This window comes from Microtus pennsylvanicus, chromosome 2, assembly GCF_037038515.1.
Source record: "Microtus pennsylvanicus isolate mMicPen1 chromosome 2, mMicPen1.hap1, whole genome shotgun sequence".
Lineage (NCBI taxonomy): Eukaryota > Metazoa > Chordata > Mammalia > Rodentia > Cricetidae > Microtus > Microtus pennsylvanicus.
Genome location: NC_134580.1, coordinates 59,210,965 through 59,233,947, shown reverse-complemented (window position 1 = coordinate 59,233,947; position 22,983 = coordinate 59,210,965). Strand labels below are relative to the sequence as shown.

Here is a 22,983-nt window from a genome sequence, read left to right as displayed (position 1 = left end):
GGCTAGAGAAGAGGCCAATCTCCAGAAAGGAAGTGCTGTGTTACAGGGGAAGCATACCAACCCAAATCCCAGGCTTGGCTTCTTGAAAGCAGCACATTGCCAGCTGAGGTGGGCCTGCAGGGAGGACTGCAGCGATGTTCTGCACACGGAAAGGTTGGTGCAAACGCTTGCCAAGGCGCTCTGGGAACTTATGCTAAGCAGGTTTGAAGGGTTCCATTCTTTTATTATGTGTTTAAAATTTAGGTGAGCTAGGTGAATCTGCCAGTGCAGTTGGAAGTTCTATAGCTACTGCCGCTGAGAGAAAAGGAATGCTTAGTGGGGAGGCCAGGGCAGAGGAAATCCTATCAAAATACTAAATCTACATTGAATATACGTTTTTCAAAAGATTTTTTTTTTATGTGTGTGGTTTTGTGATTTGCTGTAAGAGCTGGTAGTGATGGTGTTTCTAAAGGGAAGTACTCCAAAATAAACGGATTCAGGCCATGATTTTGGTGTGCCTTGTGTGCAGTGACATTTGTAAAAGTTATTAATGACTGCAATGTCCATATCTCCTTAAATAAAAGCCTCATAATGACAGCGATCAAGCCATGCGTTCTTTCTTTTATTAACCCTGTATTCCGGGTTCCAGAGACTTGTGATCCATTTTATTAACTATCTCCTGACCATCTGCTTAAAAACTGGCTTAATTTTTTTTCCGTTAGTGTTTTATTTATGACTTTAAGTCCTGTAACCTTCAAAGAAAGAGAAGGTTTAAGAGTTATTTCTTCCTCCTTTTTCATGTTTTAAACTTTTGATCAAACAAACCAAACTAACATTACCATTGATGGATTGACCTGGACTTTTAAGTGGCAAGAAAAGAGATATAAAAAGAAGCAAACCGTGTAAGTGCCCCCTTTGATAGTTAATGGCATGCAGCAGATGGAATTCATTATTGACTTTTAAAACGAAATTGTTCTACATTATGATTTATTTATACTTTTGCCTTTCCAAAGAAGTAATTACCATTAACTAGTTCAGTATTTTATTGATCACAAAGTGTGTGTTTGTGTGTGTGTGTGTGTCAATATCAGCATATATAAGATAGTTTGTCACTTAAGTCATATGATTTAATGATATTAACAGCTGTTAGTTCTCTCAAATTAGTAACAAATCAGTGGGCATCATGAACAGCTAAAAGGTTGCGTGTTTCTTTTTTTTCATCTGGGTAATTTAAAATATGATTATTTCACATCATAGAACATGTTGTGTAATTCCCATCGCAGAAAGTAGAATGAGTATAATTACAAATAAACAACTGAATTTTATTTTTCTAGCTCGTCACACAGATACGATGGTAATCCTAATACATGCAAAATCATCAGAAAAATAGTTAGGCAGTTGCTTTCAGGCTAAACAACTATAATTTTAATCATAAATTTTAAGCTTTTAAGCCACTGGGGAGGCTAATCATCACACAGCAAAGCTGAATTTCTAAGCAGTACCGAATGCTTAAATCAATTAAATTTAGTACAGACCTTAATGGTAATCAAATTATGGTCAATTTAAAAAATACACAAAAATGGGCAACTTTAGATATGACTCTATGGGTACTACCAAAACAATATGAAACTCCTTTTCAAGACTGATGGATCGTTCATTTCATATATGAACTAGAATTTACATTTTCTGGGATAGGAAGATCTGAGATGAACAGGATGCAGACCACATTTAAATTTTATCAAGGGTCCTGCCTGGGTCAGCTGAGCCCATTCTTGCCATCTCTCTGCCATTGCAGCCTGTGCCTGCCCCCCTTTCTCAGCGGCCTCCTTCTTTCCATTCCTCCTAAGGGGGTGGCTCAGATCCCGTGGCAGCTCCACACACAGGCATTTTGTCCAAGTGAGTCTGCTTCCCTCCCCAGTCGTCATCCCTCTGAAACTGAAGGATAGCAATGAATATTTCATATGCATAGCACTTAAGCATCTTCATTATGCATTCAGCTTCTTTGTACCTATCTATAGTCACTTAATAAATGCTTATTGATTGTCAAATAACGTTGTATGATGACTGATTTTGAGAATTTTTATGCTCTCCTGTAATCACTACAGGTATTACCTTGAGTCTAGGATACATCTTCTAACGCTTGCATTATTATTTTTTACTATTAAATATTATTTCACAGTGTTGGGCATCAACCATGACATGCATTCTACTGCTGAGTTGAACTCTAAGACCTACCACGTTTAAAAAAAAAAAAGTCCTTGTGTTTTATCACACAACGAACAGCATCTTGGTTTGATAAATACAGCAGCAAATATATGGATGCATATATTTTTATACTTTTTATATATTGTATATAATACTTATATGTTTTATATATTTTTACTTGTATAATATATACTTTATATTCAGATTTTGTAAGCACATTGCTTCTTCTCATGTGGTTCACTCATGGCCTATTTTGTCTCTCTTTAATGCTCTGCTCCTCCCTGGTGTATTTGTATGGTGATTCTATTTCTTTTTCTTTTTTCTTTCTTTTTTGCCCAAAGCTTTTAAGGGAAGCCTGGAAAACACTCAGAGATTATTATTAAAAATTTAGTTGCCAATGTTCAACTGTAATGAAATGAAAAGAGACCATGACTTTGATACTGAAGACCAAGGCAGGCATCAGGATTCTGTTTCTTAATGTACAGTAAGCAGCGTTAATTTTCACGCTCCCATCTAGAGAACAGAAACAGTATTGTTTCTTCATCACTGTAAAAAAAAAATGCTAAAAATGGTGGCTGGGGATGTGGCTCCTTCACCTAAGATGGGCAAGGCCCTGCATTCCACCTCCACATAACATAACGAAAGCAAACCCCAAACTGCATCTGACTGGCTTTCAGACTGTGAGAGGGCTCAGATGCTTGCAATGCACATCTAGCCTCTTGAGTTCAAGAGAAGTGGCAGCTCAATGAAGCTGTCCTTGAACCTCCAGATGCACACACGCACCTGTCTCATAAGCATACCATACACGCATGCACATCAATAATAATTGATAAAAATATTGAAGATGAAACCGATATACGTGAGAGTGTATTTAAAGCCACCAAGTACTGTTAAATTATGGTTATTAAATATTAAATAATAAATTTTAAGGACCAACATTAAGGTATTACTAGGTTCATATGTTAGAAAAAGTTAGCATGAGAGAAGAAGAAATTATAGAATTAATTAAAAACTAATAAGAATACATTCAACTTTTCAATTATCATTGCTAATAATGATATGATCCGTAAACGATTTGAAATGAAGCTGAGAACTGTGGAGTGTGCCCGCCAGGAGCCCCTCCACATCTGTCTATCCTGAATCTCAGCAGTGAGCATACAGCAGCCTCTGAGAACGTCTGTCCTTTATTGAGTTAGCAAACCACAGCCCACAGCACCTCCTGGAGATTAAAAATAAAAGACACAGATTCTCCTAGTCCTTCCCTATCTTTGTTCCTTCTATTTAAGAAAGAACATGGTACTTTTAGCAGTGAGCTTTCCTTCACTGAGACTCCCAGAACAAGGTGTTGGCTCCTGTGGTAGTGTATTAACATATACCTATCTTGGTCACTCTGGCTTCCAGGAAGTCTTTGTGACAGGTTTGTTAACCCCTCATGTCGAGGAGGTGACAGTGCTCTTCATGTGCTTGGTCAAAGAAATCCAACTTTATCTGACTATTGATTTGGTACCCTGTGGTCCACAAAGATGTTAAATGAAACAATGTGAACACATATTTTAACAAAGACTTCCACCCCCCCCCCCCGACAGGAAGAGTTATAGGGAGGTATAAGATAATGCTGAGTAAAATTTGCAAATCTCACAATAGGGCTGAGCTGTCCTTCCTCTGCCCTTCTCTGTGCATCCACGGAGGGGATGTGATGCAAGGAGAAACGACTTAATGAAGTTGGTCACAAAACTTCGCCATTTGTTTACTGAGATTTTAAGGTTTCATACTATAAATGAACCTCAGGAAAGAACACAGGTATGGACAGCTGCCTAGGAACCAAATTCTTAGGTCCTTAAATAAAACAAAGCAAGCAAACAAAAAATAACCTGGTGTAGAAGTGTGTGTTTTCTGTAATATTTACTTTTTATTATACTGGATCTCACAGTTTCAAAATCATAAAGCATGACTAAAATAAATAATCATATTGTGTTTTTAAAACAGAATATTTCAAGTCCTTAAGATGGTAATGTTCAATAAGGATGTTTGTTTTATAGTGATGAGAAAATACAAGATTTGTTGGGGTTTTGTTTTATTTTAGGCCTTTTTTTTTTAATGAGGGCCCTGTGAAGCATATTACGCTTGCTATATGACTGAGCATGGCCTTGAACACCTAATCGTCCTGGAATTATGGGCCTGTGCCCCTGTAGATTACCTTGTAATGAGGCAAATGTTTACTGGATTTGTTGTGTCTGAGGATAGGCTGCTTGTAAGAGCGCCAACAGAAGGTGCCGTGCTGAGGCAGATGTGGGTGGACACTGGCCTGGATGGAGGGCGTTCGTAGTCACTAGTTGGAAAGATTATTCTCTCCTAAATTTGTTTCTGCCTTCAAAAACTTCAATATCTTGTATATCTTCCCTGAGGTCTTTGCTTCTCATGCAGGTCACGCCTTTTCTTCTAAGGAACCGTAAATCATGCAAAAACTGTGTCTTTGCTATACTAAAATAGGTTCTGAATTCAAACAGAAAGATGAAGGTTTTATATATTTTGGTGTCTTTGGTACTACTGCTTCAAGGGTACAAGATGCCAATGACTGTTTCCTTCGTGTAGATGGTTGGACATGGTCTGCCTGGTCCAGATGGTTACTCTGCCATTCACCGTGGTGGCAGGTCTCGAGCAACCAAAGGAAAAGAGGAAGATGTTTTTCCTCTGATGGTGATTAAAAAAAGCCCATGCAAGTCACAGGCTCTACCACTAACTACACTACCCAACCCCCAGGAGTTCTTCCACGTGCTTTCAATGCAGTTAGATAGAAAACTCCAGTGTCATCTGACTTACACAGAACACTCATACACAGCGAAGGCTTGTCACTGTCATATGTAAAATGTTATTTTTAAATAAGGCAGAAGACTTCTGTGTGTTAGGAATATTTCTTAATATTAGCTCCCCACCAACGCAAAAATTCCCAATCAGGCCAAATCAAAAGAAGCCAAATTAAGAAATATCCAGGTTTAATGGGAGATCTGTGCTCTCGGGTGGCCCCGAGGGGGAAACCTAGAAGCCATGGGAACGAGACCCCTAGGAGGAAGAACGGGAGACCATGTGTTTCTCTTTTGGGGAAATCACTTAAATACCCTGGGGAGTGGTCCTGACCCCACCCCCAAGGAGGGATCAGGATATGGCCTGCTGGGATTTGGAGTCCAGACCAAGACTGGGGGCTGGGATACATGCGAGGGACTGGGGCCTATGCTCCCAACTTGACATTGTGACATAGTATAAGTGAAGTAATGTGCACTGTGGTAAAAAAAAAAAAAAAAAAAAAAAAAAAAAAAAAAGAAAGAAAGAAAGAAAGCAATATACGAAAATGTTTATTTAATTACTACTGTGTGCAGTAATAAAGCAGAAAAGGACTATATACTTGGTAACACCAAGTTTGGAATCTGGGGAGAGAGGCAGTCACTGGGAACTAAAGAACCCACTGATGAAGTCATTCTTGAAAGAAGCAAAGAATGCCCGAGACACAGGTTTCCTCCCTCAGAACTCTGCCCCATGGGATAGAACCAATTAGGAGAGATTTTTAAATTTTGTTTCGAGTGTTTTGGCTCGACATTCCAGTCAAATCAGTTACTGGATGGGCTATTGAATTTAACTTGTGGTAGAATATCGTCTTCTGCAAAAGCATCATGTAGACCATTTGAAGATCAGGTCTCCCAAACTAACTCAACCACTTCTTCGCAGGATTTAGACTACAGGGTACTAGGAAACCAGAACAATAGATCCTATTTTCTACTTCTTTATTTTTGCTAAGGTATTAGGCCAACTTTCCTGAAGGATTTAGCTGTCAACACTCATCAGTGTGGAAGGTCATTTATACCGAGCTTGTTTGGTAGGAATTACATACTGTATGCACTTCCTGGCAGTGCCTCTCTTTGGAAAGTCAGGTTTCAGTTGGTCATTTTCTCCATCACTCCAAATCACTCTGGACTTTCCCCACTATAGCCCAAAGCCTAACAGTCGTAACCAGCTCACAGGCAAACTGCTGCACCTCAGGTCCTGTCAGGAGAGCTTAGTGGTGGTCTCTTTATCAACAAGCCATTAAAAAGATAATAAAATGTTTAGATAAGAAAGGCTAAGAAGAAAATAATAGAGTAATGTGATTGCCTGAGGCAGTAGGTGGGGAGTGGTGTAATTAGTTTGGGTAATGATGGGGCATCTCTGAGAAGGTGTCATTAGAGCTATAGCTCAGGATAGGAAGGGGGCGACAGGAAAGGGTCTCACAGAAGAGCAAGGCTGGTGTTGAGAAGGGCCTTGGGATGGAAGTGAATTAGCTGTTTTCAACAAATGGAAGTGTCTTAGTTAAGGTTTCTTTTGCTGTGGAGAGGCAACTGTTATAACAGAAAACATTTAATTGGGGCCAGTTTACAGTTCGGAGGTTTAGTCCATGATTATCATAGTGGGAAGCATGGCTGCAGGCAGGCAGGCAGGCAGGCAGTTGCTGGAGAGGCAGGCAGAAGCATGAGAGAGTGAGCCACTTGGGCCCAGCTTGAGCTTCTAAAACCTCAAAGCTCGTCCCCAGTGACACACTTTCTCCAGAAGACCACACAAGCCAACAGTGCCTAGCCCTTTCAAATGCTGCCACTCCCTATTAACCTACGGGACCATCCATTTTGATTCAAACTACCACAGGAAGGACAGCCAGTGAGGTTAGTGGAGGAGTACAGAATCACTTCTTAACACTCAGAACTGACCCTCACCTATACCCACAGCACTGAATGCCCCTTAGGTGTGTTCATCTATAAATAGGATGATTATTTATAACAGTAGACAACTTGAATTTGCTGTGTGCTGCGTAATAGATAGCATCAGCTAAACATCTTTCATTTTACTTCAAGTTTCATGAAGTTCTTGAGATGTGCACCAGGCTACAAATATTTCATTGTTGTTATCATACATAAACAAAGGCTTACTTCAAACGGTCTCAGAGTTGAAGTCCTCTTACAGCTACACAGAGCAGCTCTGGCTCTCCATACACACTCTACATTGTTGAAACCTTCCTTTCACCCAGGTTTGAAATGTACTCGTGGCTTTAATATTGAAGAAGTTACCATTGTTCAAAAAAGAAAATAAATACTGCTACAATGAATGGAAGACCAAATCGTCTCAGTCAGAGCTATATAGCCATGCTACACATTCGTCCTTTATATTTTAATTGCTAGAAATAAGCCATTGTGAAGAAGTATATTACAGGCTGTCTCAGCCTGTTAACTAAAACCCCTTTGTGTAATGGTGGAAGTGGGGTGCACGTGCCTGTGCAAGTCTAGAGGCCAGCGGAGGATATCAGATATCCTGGTCTGTCACCCTCCACCCCAGGCTGCTGAGACAGGCTCTCTCCATTGGCCTGAAGCTAGGCTGGTGGCCTAGCCCGAGCTCCTATCTCAGCACGTGTGGGACTGGAGTTCCAGGCACACAGGTGGCCACACCCAGCCTTTGATGTGAGTGCTGGGACACAAACTCAACTTCTGACTCTTATGCAGTAAACATTCTCACCCACTAATCCATTTCCTGCTCAGAAAACTCTTTTTGTAGAGAAAGAAAACAAGGAATTTTTGACATGCATTTCCAAAAGTTAGACTCAGCCAACGCTTTTTATTGATTTTTGTCAACCTCTGTATAACAAAGCCTTGATTGGAATGTGGTGGCTTTTCTAATTCAGTCCTTTTCATGTTTGTTTGTTTGAGACAGGGTTTCTCTGTACAACAGCCTCCCCCTCCCCCCCAACTCACTCTGTAGACCAGGCTGGCCTCGAACTCACAGAGACCCGCCTGCCTCTGCCTCCCAAGTGCTGGGATTAAAGGCGTGCGCCACCACCGCCCAGCCTTCCTCTCTATGTTTTTATGTTGGTGGACTTCTACTGTTGCCTGTCATTTCTTTCCTAGCTTACTTACCACTTACTTCACCTGGCTGATGAAATCTTTGTTATAAATAGCTTTCAAAATAGCTCATTTTCTTACTTTGTTTTGAGTACACATTTATTAAACTTAAGACAAAAATGTGAGGATTTTATTCTAATTTCTTTCTGCTGTTCTGCTGAGACACCCACTTGAAAAAAATCTGTCAATCTGGCCTACTATTTTAGCATTTTATAGCATATTTATAGGTCCTTGTAATCGTTCCTTTTTCAAACCACTATTGCAAGAGCTTAAACATGAAGATAGATCTTGTAGTTTTCTTCGCTAAAAATTGGGACACATTTTTTTCTAACACATTGGATAAATTTAATGTTTCATGATTTAGAAAATCACTTTCAGTATATTTACAGTGGATGTACATGCACAGCACCAAGTAAGTGTGGATGCGCATCCAAGCACAAAGTGCACACAGATACACATGTACAACCCAAACTACAGGTAGATGTCACATAAACAGCTTGAGTCAAAAGATCATGGCAGTTTCATCAAAACGATCAGAGGCATGTCGGGAAGGAGGAGAGTTCGGGACTGACATGTGGAGATTTCAAAAGACAACTTAGTTTCTCCTGTGGTGCCTCTGTAGGTCCTGCTGGGTTAGCAGAAGGAAAGAATCCTTCCATACAATCCAGCTTCTTCACATTTTAAAGGTTCTCCAGTGTCCTTTGCCTTGCTGACTCCACGTCTTATGTTGATTCTCTCCACGAAATAGCTGCAAGGGACTGTGAAAGCTCTCGGCTGATGCTATAAGAGAAGCCTGCATCAGTGTGTGAATGAGAACCTGTGCTGTCATGTAGACCTCCGTGGCAGGTGTTTGATTGACTATTGAATCACCATGGTATCACCATTGTGGAAAGATGGCAAAAATGATCGTGTTGGCAGGCTACCCAAACACTTCTTTCTGTTGCTTTCCAACAACTAAGAAACAGCCTACTGATATTTAGCTCTTCTATTTCAATCGAGGAGCTTAGCTTACTTACGTCTTGATTTTTAAGGGACAATTCAGACCTCGTGCCAATCAGTCATAGTAAAAACCAATTCAAAAGGACCATTGCTGAAGGGGGTTCTGGTTAACGGAAGCATTTGGGACATGAGTCCTGTCTTAGGTACTTTTATATTCTTGGGATAAGACACCATGACCAAGGAAACTTATAAAGGAAAATGCTTAATTTGGGTTTCACAGTTCAAGAGGGTTCGAGCTCATGACCACCATGAGAGGGAACATGGTGACAAGCAGGCAGACATGACACTGGAGCCATTAGCTGAAGGCTTCCATCTTTTTCCAAAAGCACGAGGCAAAGAAAGCTAAACAGAAATGTCCTGGGCTTTTGAAACCCCAAAGCCCACACACAGTGACATCTCTTTTAACTAGTCCACACCTCCAAATCCTCCTCCCCAAATAGTTTCACCAACCAAGGATCTAGTATTTAAAACATAGGAGCCCATGGGGGGCATTCTCACTCTAACTACCAGGAGCCCTGATGTGTTTTCCATACCAGGACAATCATTAGGAAAGGTGGATGTTTGCATGACCTTTCCAAAGTATAGTATTCCACTTAGAACTCCCCGACACCTGCTCTCACACAGAATGGCTTCATATAGTACATGTATGTATGGCAACTCCTTCCTCCTGTCTCCCACTGCCCTCTGATCCTTTGGACACATAGCTCAGTGATTTTTCTCTCTCAAGACTCCTTCAAGCTCTCCCACTACCTTTGTTCACATGGTCCTCATGCTTCATCATGATTTCCACAGGTTTTTATGTTTGGTGATCTGTCTTCCTAAGATACAGTCAAAGATTATTCTATGTGTTACTGTAAGGGATCAATTAGAAAATCAGTCAAAGAATAAATCATATCATCAACATCTTTTGAGAACTTATCTTTTTCCTGGTGCCAGGGTCTGGTCTGGTTGCTTCTGTGTAGTCCTTCATTAATATCCCACACCCCATGAAACACAGAAGTTTTTCATAAACTATTTTACAAATAAAATTATTTTAAAAAACATATTTGGAAAAGTTTGACAAATCACCCAAGGTCACGTCTATAGTTAGAAATAGTGTTGTAATTTTATCTCTCCAACTCTGAGGCTGATGGGTTTATAGATCTTACTGCTGTCTGGCACCCTGCCTTGTGTACACTTCCACTTATTAAATATTCATTTCTAGAACCACATTACTATAAAACTTACAATGTTTAGAAAAAATTTTCTTTTTCCCCTTGTCCCCCCAAGGTGAGGTAAGCCTCCACTTCACTGGTTCTCTGGAGATGCTTAGTCTTCATCTACTCTCTCTTCCTCCACCCTCGCCTTCACCATGCCACAGTGTGATCATGAGTGTGTCTTTACCGTTGCTCATCTGTGGGCAGTTCTGCTGGTATGGATGCTTATGTCCCCTGGCTTTGCCTCCTCGGAGCTATGCACCAGGCACAGCACCCAGCACATGCTAAACAGTTGCAGGGTGAGGCAGGTTTAATTATGTCTTGAAGTATGCGGTACTCCCTTTAGTGATGAATTGCTGCTTCTGTGCTGTGTGGGGCTTCACTCCCAGGTCAACCAACTCTCAGCAAGATTGCGGGGAAAGAGCACAGCCAGAGGTAAGAAGTGAATGGACTATCAGAGAACTATCAAAGTGGCCTTCCGACATCATTCCTTTTTTCTCTCCAGTGAACAAAGAGATTCCTTCACCCAAGAGAGAAAAGATGGATGAGCAAAAGCCGAACTTTAAAACAATAAAGTAAAATAAAAACCTTCTTTAAAAAAATGGTAATCCCAATTCCCCATTTTACTCAGGAGTTCTTGTGGACTGGGGGAAAATGTATAGCACTTTCCTATCCAAACAATTAAAATGAGAAGGATTTAATTTGTAAAAGTCATATCTCAAAAAAGGTGCAGTAACACCTTTTATTCTCCACTTGGTTTTATCTATTTTTCTCTTTTGCTCATCTCTTGTTCCTTTATATGACATTTTACAATCATATCAACACTCACAGAACTTCTAGGAGGCTAGAGGATGCACAAACCGTCTTAAATGTTATCATCTAAAAGCAGGAGAGAAATCAACCGATAAGGACAAGGCCACTCGGTGAGTCAGCAAAGGCTCTCAGACTGGAGCTTTGGTCTTCTGTCCTCTGCTCCAGGGTCCTAGATCCACCCGATCCTTGTTCCCTGAACAGCCAGTGGTCAACTGACAAAGCAAACAGTTATTGTCACTGTCTTTATTACAGTTTTCATGTCTATTAGCATTTAAAAAACTCAGAAACACGTGTTTGCTTTTAGTTATATATTGCTATGTCAAGTAGTACAGATGCATTTTTATGATGAATATCATCCCTTAAAGAGCTTACATATGTCAAAAATATGTTATCAATTGTAAAGCACATGAATAGTCACTGTTCTTCATAATCCCACTGAGGAGGAATGCAAACGTTTTTAATAAACTGTTTTAGGGAGAACAAAACAATTGAGTAGTAGAATCCCCCATTGATTATTGGGTGGTATTTAGTACTGCAAGGTCTGATATAACTATGAAGATAGTTACAATGTGAAGTAATATAATAGTTAACAGGACTGAAATACAGGATAGTATGTCTATAAATAACAATCTTAGTCTTCAAAGAACTTCATGCATCTGTCTAGGAATTTATAGATGAGCCCTAAAAGTTTCATTCTGTTGCCTTGTCTCCTGTTATAGACAGAAGTTACTTCAAAGCAGTAAACTTCAAAATAGTTAAGGCATCAATTCCTTCGATATGATTACTTCATCTACAGTGCTGGGAACATGTGCCCTTGGCCTCCAAGGTTATCGCAACAATTAATGGCATGCAAAAATGGAATAACTGTTAGAGTCACGAGACTAAAAATCCTGCCCATGGTGAAATCTAACACCCCCATCCTTCCATCTCCCACTCCCATCTAAGAAAATGGGCACAGGAACGGAAGCTTCTATGTCTGTAAGCCTCACATAGGAGTCTCTAAACCAAGTCTCTCTCAAGTTGGCTCCACTATTATTCTGTTTTGGGATATGTTATGCTGTTGTTTAGATACTGGGTAGTTGGGGACATGTGTGTTCATATCCTTGATAGGCACAAGACTTATATACACTAGGGTAGAATACAGAGAACATTAGATATTCCTGCAGAAGCAACTTGATGGCAGATGAGAAAAGAGGAAGCATGGGGAGGCATATTTATTATTAACTAGAACTTTTCATTTGCTAGATCTCTCACTGTTAAATATCTGCTGTATATTTAAGTGTGTAGAATTACCAATACGTGTTCCTTATTTTTAATGGGCTTCTAATTCTAGGACTCTTCTTTAGTTCCAGGCATCTCTTACCCACGGCCATCACACCTTGCTTTATGTTGTGCTCCTACCTACCCTCGTGGGTTGCAGAGCAGGAAGTGAGGAAGCTCATGGGGCTGTTTGGGGTAGCAGGGAATCGGGGAGCTGTTAGTTGGAATGGAGACAACTAATTGTTGAAGATGTATTAAATATGTCTAATACTGGTTCGGTGAAGACGGATCAGGAGAGCAGAGTACGTGTCAGGACAGATGAGGGGTAAAATGGAGACAGGAGGTGCTTGAAGGTTGTCGGTGGGATCGCTGAATGAGATCTCTGTACTTTGGAAGCTACTGAAACATTTTGACATTTTAGTTCTTTTCTCGATTTCCACATCTGCATAAGTAGAACATATCTCTTCTCATAAATATCACATAACTACGTGACCACAAATAGATAATTGCAACTTCTGGTTTTCTAAAATGTCACAACTTTTAAATAAATTCATAGTGACCATAAAGCATAAAGTTTCATTATGACATTTCTATATATTGATATAACATACTTTGACTATTTTCACCCCACAATTACTATCACTTCTCCCCTTCTTCTTTCCTTGTTTCATATCTCCAATAGTCCTTCTTCAACTTCCATGTCTTCTTCTTCCTGGAGTCTACATGACAGCAAAGACATCATGCAAGTTTGGGGTGGGGGCTTCTTCTGCTTAGCACAGTGATCTCCAGTTCCATCCATTTTCCTGGGAATGATATAACTTTTTTTTTTTTTGGTTTTTCGAGACAGGGTTTCTCTGTGGTTTTGGAGCCTGTCCTGGAACTAGCTCTTGTAGACCAGGCTGGTCTCGAACTCACAGAGATCCGCCTGCCTCTGCCTCCCGAGTGCAGGGGTTAAAGGCGTGCACCACCACTGCCCGGCTGGAATGATATAACTTAGCTCTTCTCTGTGGCTGGATGAATGTCAGTTGAATTTATATGTACACCACATTGTTTATTCTTTCATCCACAATGATGTCCGTCTAGGCTGGAGTCATCACTTACTATTTTCAGCAGTGCTGTGGTAAACATGGATGTGCAGATTCCCTTAAGCAAGCTGGCCTTGTTCTTAGGGATATAGACCATTTATTGGAGTCAGTGGGTCACAGGATAAGACTATTTTTAATTTTTGAGGACGTTCTCCACTGATGACCACCGTGCAGAACTAAGTCTGCACTCAGCAACAGTTCCTTCTTCTCCTGGTCTTCACGGCATGTATTCACATTTCCCTGAAGTGACTGTTGCTAGCTTTATGTGAGGTTGCTAGTCAACTTTACTAAGTGCATAGGAATGGGATTTCAAATTGCAAAACAATCCAAAGTCTTCAGAAATACTCATCCTTAAACTGCTCGTGCGTTCTATTTTTAATTTGTTAGTTAGTGGTTTTAACCAAAAATGTAGCAGAAGATATTTGTGGGAGTTTAAATACTCCACAGTTCTGAGCTTAGTTCTGGCCCTTATAGAGAACATTAATAAGTTTTCATTGCACTGCTAATACTTGCCATTTTCTTCATTCAACCAGTATTTACTGAATAGCTATTATTATTTTGTAATGAGCTGAATTGAGTCATTAAAGATCATAATCAGTCTACTAAGAAATATTGTATCTAATAAGATTGTATAAACATTTAGTGATTTTCAACACAAACAGACACACGGAATATAATGCTAACGTTGTCATTTAATTACTAACTGAAAAAGAAATCCCATTAGTGAAGCCCTGGGTCAACCTTCTGAGCAAACTGCCAACTCTAATGTTTATTATGGTGTGCCCTGTACAACGACAGCCTCGTTAGGATGCAATGTCAAAGACATGCTGAATGCTTAGTCTGGAGATGAAAATAAAACCAGAGTCCCTGGGAAATTTTAGTTTATGTCCTAGAAAAGAAGGTTATCAATATTCATTGCGAAATTAGTATTGATAAATCCCCAAACCAAATCACAGGCTAGAAAAATCGACTTCCTAGAAAATGTAGAAGGAAAAAAGATATAAAATTCATCCAATTAGATACACCTTTCAGATTTTAGTAAAACACATTGAAGAGACAAAATAATTAATTCTGAGGTTAGGATCAAACAGACCCTACTCTCCATGTCTTGTGGGTTTATCTTCGCAATGTCATATATTGCTTGAGCATTTAATCATTAAAACGCTTTCTGGTTTTCTCAAATGGCTGAATGTTTTTAAACAAATCTGGCCTAAGATCATAATATCTTTTTTTTTAAAAAAAAACTTTATTTAACTTTATTTCATGCACATTGGTATAACAATGTCAGATTCTCTTGAACTGGTGCTACAGACAGCTGTGAGCTGCCATGTGGGTGCTGGGAATTGAACCCGGGTCCTCTGGAGGAGCAGTCAGTGCTCTTAACCACTGAGCCATCTCTCCAGCCCCAGATCATAATATCTTTTAAAAATATTTTGTCTCTGAGTAATTATATTCCATCTAGTTTCTTCTATGTTTGGCTTTTATCAATAATTCCAGACGAAATGCATCCAAATGTGTGAAAATAAAACAAGTTGTCAGAAACTACTGTTACCTAGGTTTAGATGTACTTCCTTTGTTGGCTAGTGCTTATTCTAGATTCATCTGGATGTTGGCTTCAGTGTGAGATCGAGATTGGATGGAAGGATGGTAGGTGCTGAGGGTTGGACAGATAAAGAAGAAAACGAAACACTGGATATGCTTCCCTCTTTTCATTTAAAACTTTCTTTCCTTTTGTCACTGTAGTGACACAGTCTACCTACAATCTCAAGTTCTTCACTCATATGTCATATGCAAATTCTATAATCTACAGGCTATGCGATGGTAAACCGTACAGCGCTTCAATGATTGAGTGACCGCGTTCTAGTCTACTACCACGTGGAAGTCTGCCATCAACTGTTTCCCCTTGGTCTCGGTAGTCCTTGTTAATTCTAACTTCCTATGTTCCCCTCCATAATATTATACTAAGAAAATAATCTACAGAACAAATATGTTCACAGATCTATAAGAAATATCTGAAAAATATCAAATTCAAAGAAAAAAAGAGTGAAGTAATGTTGGGTTCATGGCCTAATTTGTGTCTGGGCTGATCATCTGGGCCCGGAGGCTGACTCCTAAGTTATTCTGCGCTGATGGAATTTACTATAAGTAAGGGATGGATTTACAAGTCAGGGCGTCACCTTGTAATTGCAGGGTTCATGTTCACGTCAGTCATCTGCTGTGTTTATAAAGTCAAAGTCAGTCATAAAGTTCAGAATGCATGGCACTATCAAGTATTATCTTCAGCCTCCTTCCACAGCAGTTTAGATTTCTTCAAATAACAAGATATTATTGGGGGGAGGCGTCTCGCCAAATTGAACTGGCCTATTCCAAAAATATAAGGAAATTCTGAGGCTGAGAAGTTCGGTAATCTCTTCTTTCAAAGTTACAAACCTAAGCTTTCTGTTCTTATCCAAACTGCATTTTTGTTGACACCTGGAAGGCCATATCTTTTCTATGGGTTGATATTTGTCTTATATTTATGTGATTAAACAGCAAACTCCCTTGGTGTTTTCTCCTTCTGCTGGTTGTTTCTGGAACACTTTGCATTGTAATTCTTTATTATTTAAATTTTATGATGAACTACTGAAAACTTGGGTGCGCTTCTGAAATAACGTGAAAGGAGAGTTAAGACATGAAAAGTAGAACATCCAAAAGCTTAGAATTTATAATTTAAGATTCTCCCAGTTTTGTAATATGTGCTGCACAGAAGCGAGGAAGAGCGCTACCTAATTATAGTTGAACCTAAAATGCACAAAGAGTTGAAACACTAGTCTTCAAAGAAGTGCTGTAACAACTGAAATTTTTGAAGGAAAAAGATTTCAGAATCACCAATAAGAACAACATGCGTCTATTGGACACTTAACATGTGTGTGTCTTCATGGTAACCATCTAGAGTAGGAATGATCATTTCATCTGTTCCGAGGTAAAGACACAAAGTTATGGAACTGTCCATGCCTGGCTTAAGGTGACACACGTAGGAAGTGAGGGAGAGAGAAACTGAATCATAGACATCTGTGCTAGAGTCTGCTCTTTAACACTACAGTCACTAGAAAGGCAGAGGAACTGTGATCACATAGAAGGAATAGTTCACTGAGCCACACAACTCTGTAAGATGTTTGAAGCAAGTGAGCCTGAATCAATTCGAGCTTTACGTTATCACTTATACAGGAAGAGCAGTTATGAAGAAAAATATGTTAAATAATAAATACCAGATGGAAGAAACATGCAAAAACAGGACACGGGGCACAGCCCGGGATAACTGGCCCATTGCAAGGGCATGCAATGAAGAAGTCCAATGAGGTTTTTACTAGTCATTGCTTTGAAGTGTTCAACGCTTTAACCCAGGGTGTTTAGGGTCACAGGAGGATTGTCACTGGTGTAGCATAACTGGTTTTCCCAGCCTCCACTGAATCTTTCTTTTGGGTGGAGTGGGAGGAGTGCAAGACAGGGTTTCTCTGTGTAACAGTCCTGACTGTCTTGGAATTCACGGTGTAGACAAGGCTGGCCTCGAACTCATAAAGATCTGCCTACCTCTGTCTCCCAAGTGTTAGAATTAAAGGCATGTGCCATCACTTCCTGGCTGCCTCCACCGAATCTTAAGATCATCAACTGATTAATTTACAGCAGGAGGTTGGGAAACACTGGTCTTAATAACTAGAGATATAAGCTTTTGCAATATAGACCTGTTGGGCAAGTTAAGCAACCGACTACAAAAATGCATTTTAGTCATTAAAGAATTTTGGCCAAGGGTTAGTTATTAAATTCTGCCATAGGACAACAACATTTCATTAAGTATTATAATGACATTTTAAAATTAATTCCCAAATCTTTGAAGTTTAGACACACATACATAAGCACAAGTGTCTGGAGTTTCCCTTAGGATGTCTCAGCAGAGAAAATAACGGTAACGTTATGCAAACACGGCCAAACTTTAAAAATTAATGAGCATTGGCTATTCTATTCTGCTACTTTTGGGTGTGTTGGAATTTTCCATAAACTTGTTTAAAGACTGAAAATATAAGTTTTGGGCCTAAACAATTTTATAATCAGAGGTAAAGGAGACTTTTCATATAGTAAACATGGCTAGTCATTTAATTCCAGAAATCTTTCTTTAAAAATTTTAAATACAGTTCGAGACCAGCCTGGTCTACAAGAGCTAGTTCCAGGACAGGCTCCAAAACCACAGAGAAACCCTGTCTCGAAAAACCAAAAAAAAAAAAAAAAATTTAAATACAGGGCAATTCATTTGGTCTGGGGCGATTTTAGACATTCTTCTGTTGAAAGGACTTACAAATCTGTCAAGCGTCCTTCCTCAAGATGATTCCATGGTAGGTGTTATACTCTGTGTGTGAGCTATGGGTTTGGAATTTTGTGGCACATTTACAACATGTACATTAGTACTGTGATGATGTGTCTGAGCCTGCGTCTTTCCTCATGGCACGCCTTCCTGGCACTTTCCTTTAGTGGCTCACTGATGGCCTACTTGGTTATCTACTCATTGAAAGCAAGAATTTACTAGAGAGTTGTGTACTGATCCCATTCTTCTGAGTACAGCCTAAGGCCTTTGAAGTATGTGACCACTTGGGAACCTTTATGCTGGCATGTATTTGTCATATAGAAAGACACGCCATTTAACAGCGTATAAATCCCTCACTGTACTTGCTCACCATAAAGTGTATCATATTTTTCTTTCTCGACAAAGAGTTGCCAAAAGAATTTCACAAGTTATTAAAAAACCAAACCCCCTGTATTATGTGACTGTGTTTATGGTAGTATATTTGTAGTTCTACAGGCTTCTTCCAGAGAAAGTGAGAACAGTTCTCAAAGACCAGAAAATAAATGCATCTAGCATGCCCAGAGGTGGACACCATACTGCGTGCATGTGAACCACTCATGTCTGACTGGGTCAGTAGGCACCCTGGCTTGACAGAGTGAGTCAGCAGACCAGCATGGGTTGGCTCGCAGAATCCCCAATACAAGCAGCCCTCTGTGTGAGACTATGTTAGAGTGCATTGGTTTAGACTTAAAGGAATAAGCTAGAAGATCTAAGCTTTTATTTAGACAAATATGGATTAGAAGAAATAAATGGGAAAATGAGCAGGCCAGGAGAGAAAGCATTGGCTCCAACTTTGAGGCAGAATTGCTGATGCTCGGAGCTGCCTCATAAAAAGAAGGCACGCCAACTCCCACTGGCTTCCTACTGCAGGAAGGCACATTCATAGATGTGAATGTTTTTCAGCTTTGTAGACAGTTGGTTTTATTCCTCCCTCTTACATATTGTCCCAGTGACTGTCCGATCCATAGCCTCTCTCTGATCCTTTGACAAGAATAACCCCCGTCTAATATTCCTAAGTACAAGCAAAACCTGGAAGTCAGTTTTATCATTCCTTTGGCATTCTACAAACATGTTCCTCGCAACCTTCTGCCCCTCAGTTGCCTGCTGTGTGACACACTGTTCTAATTTTCACAGAAAAAAATTGTAATTAGAATAATTATCATTGTGAATATCTTTGCTACTGTTAAAATTATTATAGAATACTGCAATATTTTGAGACTGAACATGTTTCTACTACTGCAGGTGGATTTGAGAGGGAGCATTTATAGTTTCAAAGTTTAAAGATTCAAAGTAATAAATACCATATATCAGCAATCATATTTCCTTTTTCTATTTGAAAAATCATTACAGACAAAGAAAAAGCTTTAATATATAACATATAAGTGAGCACTTTGTGTGTACAACTAGATGGGTTCTACGTAGAAATAAGTAATAATACAATATGGTTCAAGACTCATTTCTCAAAACAAGATAAAGACTAAGGCATAAAAATGAACACGTGTTAAATACTGGGAAAGCCAGTAACATTGCAGGCAATTCAGAGGACTACCCATAAAATGGGCCTATTTGTAGGGGGAGACCATTGCTGTGAGCATGCAGGTGGAAACACGTTTTTCTACTGCTGGGGAAAGTCACTCCAATGTTTTTGGACAGAGTTTGCCTAGGTAAGAATGTGTTTACTTGCAGACCAGAATAACTTTGTATTGTTATTAGCTATGTAAAGAACAGAATAATAAATTGGGTCCTGAAGAATCTAAATCCTATGACCTACAGCTGCACACTCTGGTTTCAAGTACAAATGCTTTTTAACCAACTGTACTAAATCCCTAAGTACACAGACTCCCTACTGCGGACATTCAAAGTCCAGGCCTCTCAGGCTTTCCAGTCAATCCTTTTCCAGCATTTCCGTTGTCTAGCCTAGGACCCACATGCCCTACTTAATTTGCCTAAAATAAATGACATATTCCCAAATTCTAAGACTCTATCAAGCCATTCATAAATTGTCATCTCTTTCCAGATTCTGTGATGTACTTTATCAGCTCTAGCTAGGAAGTCCTGTCCCAATTAGATACGATGTTTCTAATTAGTTGAGTTTTATGATGGAATTCCTATGACTGTGCTTTTGCTTGGTCTTTGGATGATTTGCTAAAGGAACTTAGTCAAAAACGCTGACAGAGAAAGGATATGTAAAAGCTCAAGGTAACATAAATGGAATGGTGGTTAGTTTAAAACTGACTTCCTAAATATTCAGAACAGTTCCTTTTTCTACAGTCATCCTTTGGTTAATTACAAGGAGAGCTTCATCTCAACAGGGGCTTCAAAGTCTTGAGAAGGTGGAGGGAGGCAAACAGGGACGTGACTAGAATATTTCATATGCCCAGCATGGATTAAGGCGGGTTTCAAAGTATGGCAACTTGTCTAGGCTTGAATAGGATGTTTATGTGATTGCTCAAGACTCTTAAAATAAGATGGGGGTTTTAAGGTAGAGTATTCAAAGATGTCCAGAGTTCTCTTTGATTGATGCTTTATCCTGAGAGTTGATACCTTCAGAATGTTCCTAGATGATCCACAAGGCAGGAAAGTAGTAGAAAAATATTAATGTAGACACTTACAGTGGTTCCCGTTCGCAAAGACCAGCACATTAAGGAACAGAACAGTGTATTGTGAGACATCACCAAGGCAGTCCACAGCCACTGTGCACTGAGCACATAATAACCTTCCTGCCATCCTCACAGGCAGGGATGCTGTGGTTGTGAATCTCTTTCCTTAGTCTTCTTCTAGTACACCAAGGAAAAGGCACTGGGGTTAGCACACCCCTCTGTGTCCTTTATCTGTTACAGTACTAATACCCCTAGGACCCATACGTTGACTTTTATATGTATGTTACAAGCAACATCAAACTGTGGGGAAATGGCAATCATATTACTGTTATTACTGGGTGTGGCACACAAAAATATGAAGTCATACGTTTCCTTTAGCTCTATTTTAGGTTTCCATGTCATAGTTTGAATCCCTGTGTGTTTGGTCCGCTCAGGTCTTAAACATATGGATACTAATTAGCTGATGGACTAATTCCCTTCTGTTCTGATGATGGTTTCATCAAAGTGCTAGCCTCATATTCTGTTGATGAACTTATCGCTGAGTTGTCTGTTGGGAGGCAGGAGTTTTTGGAGGAAGCAGGTTACTGGGTTGTGTTTTATTTCCCTCTCTCCTTCTTCCCCTCCTCCTCTCCCCCTCCTCCTCTCTCATCTTTTCTCCCCTCCCCCTTGTCTGTCTCCTTTCTTTCTTTCATCTTCCTCCTCCTTTCATCTTCCATGAAATGAGTGACTTCGGTCCACACATATCTGTATCCCAATGTCCCTTCTTCCCCACAATCCACAAACAATCCAAGAAACTAGGAACCAAAATCTGAAAATTGAAGCCAAATAAACATTTTCTTTGTTTTTTGTGTATTTTTTGTTTTCACAACAACAGGAAGCTGAAACAGATAATGCTCACTGGGATCTTAAGGGTGGGTGGCCAGACTTTGGGATGGAGCTCTTTTATGTTTGGTATTAATTTTTCAGAATAAGCATAGCAATAGTTTTCTCCATGGCACCTCATATATACTTTATTTTTGCTGATTCTTTTCTGGATTCTTTCACTGTTCCCAACCCCACCCCTACTGCTCTCCTTTCTTCTCCCATTAACCACCCTCCTTCTGGATGTAACCTGTATTGGGTTCTTTTTCATTTTATTCAAAACTCATGGTTAGATCTTTTTGGGGGAAAGTAATTAGTGTAACACCTTTAAAACACAGTAACCCTCTGTCTAAAAATAACATACACACTCACACACATACAGCATACACACACACACACTCACACATAGAAACACATACATCATACACACACATTCATGTGTACACACTCATACACACACACACACACACACAGAAACTGAATAGCAAGTAACTTTTACTTTGAGAAAAGAATTCAAGCTGTAACATTTTATGGCACAATCATCTATTACTTTGCAAATCAATTTTCTGAAGTCTGTTAAAATGGATATATTAAGGTTACATCTGCTAAAACAAATTTAATCTTTTGAAGTTCAAATTCTACCATGAGAAAATGTTTAAACACAAATTCTTAAAGAAATGGTTTTTAAAATGTTAACCAAATACACACCATATTTAAACATAATATTTGCAAGAATACCCAACCTACTTTTACAAGTTCCCAAATCAAACTAAAATATATGCATAAAACAATGCTAGATCTACTTAGCCTTAATCATGACAAGTTACTATCCACTTTCTGTAAAATCGCAAAGATTAAATTCATTCCAAATTTCATTTGCGTTTTAAGAAAACATGTTTGTGGACAGCAATATAACTTTAGAGCTATTAAATACATGCTATCATATCAATAATGTTCACATGCAACGTTAGTTACTAGCTAAAGAAGCATCACCCTGCTAGCAATAAGCTACTTCACACGCAGCTCTCTTCTCCCTTTAACATATGGGCATATATCACACCTCCTTTCTCAGTCCCAGATTCCTCTGTGCTAATTGCAGCCAAGTTCAACTGGTGTAAAGAGGACCTTCAGAGATGGGATGTCTGAAATGGAACCACAAAGCTATTAAGGAAAATATACTTGAGGCTGGAAGAGCAAGCACAGGCAGACACGTTTTAAACTAGCAGCATTCCGCTCCCCTCCCCATCCCTGTGAAGTGAGTACCAGGGCCAGCAGAAGAAGGCTCTCTACGCATGGAGCACATCAAGTGCAAGTGTTAAGGATGTTAGATAATGTGACCAGATGCAGGATAAAATAAGCCTTTCTTAAAACATGTTATGAAAGTTCCCCAGGGACATGATGTATTTGAGAGAAGATTTAATCTTTCCCAATGTCTCCTCAACCAGTATTTTCAATGTGGGCTCTATTGACCTTGGAATCTGGACATTGAAGGGACATCTTGAGCATTGTGACATTGTTGGTAGCATCCTTGGCCTCAACTTAGTGTATTCCACATAGTATGCCCTTGCTTTAGCAGACATTGTCAACTTATCCCTATGGGTAGGGTTGCCAGATCTAATAAGTAAAATGAGGGGACACCTAGGTAAATCTGAATCCCAGACAAACAGCAAGTGACATTTTTTGGCATAGATATAATCC

At 39.6% G+C, this 22,983-nt stretch overlaps 1 protein-coding gene across 8 annotated transcripts in view; it reads left to right on the top strand.

The window, feature by feature from the left end:
- Positions 1-22,983, top strand: part of Oxr1 (oxidation resistance 1) — a 366,376-nt gene that overhangs the window by 260,494 nt on the left and 82,899 nt on the right. Inside the window, exon 1 of one of the 8 annotated variants that reach the window (XM_075961079.1) lies at positions 63-153. The exons of 6 other annotated variants lie outside the window; for them this stretch is intronic. In XM_075961079.1, the coding sequence (XP_075817194.1) occupies positions 135-153 (19 nt within the window). In that variant the 5' untranslated portion in view covers positions 63-134. Of the gene's footprint in view, positions 1-62; positions 154-22,983 lie in introns of those variants that run through there. One more of the 8 variants, XM_075961080.1, reaches the window with a different exon arrangement.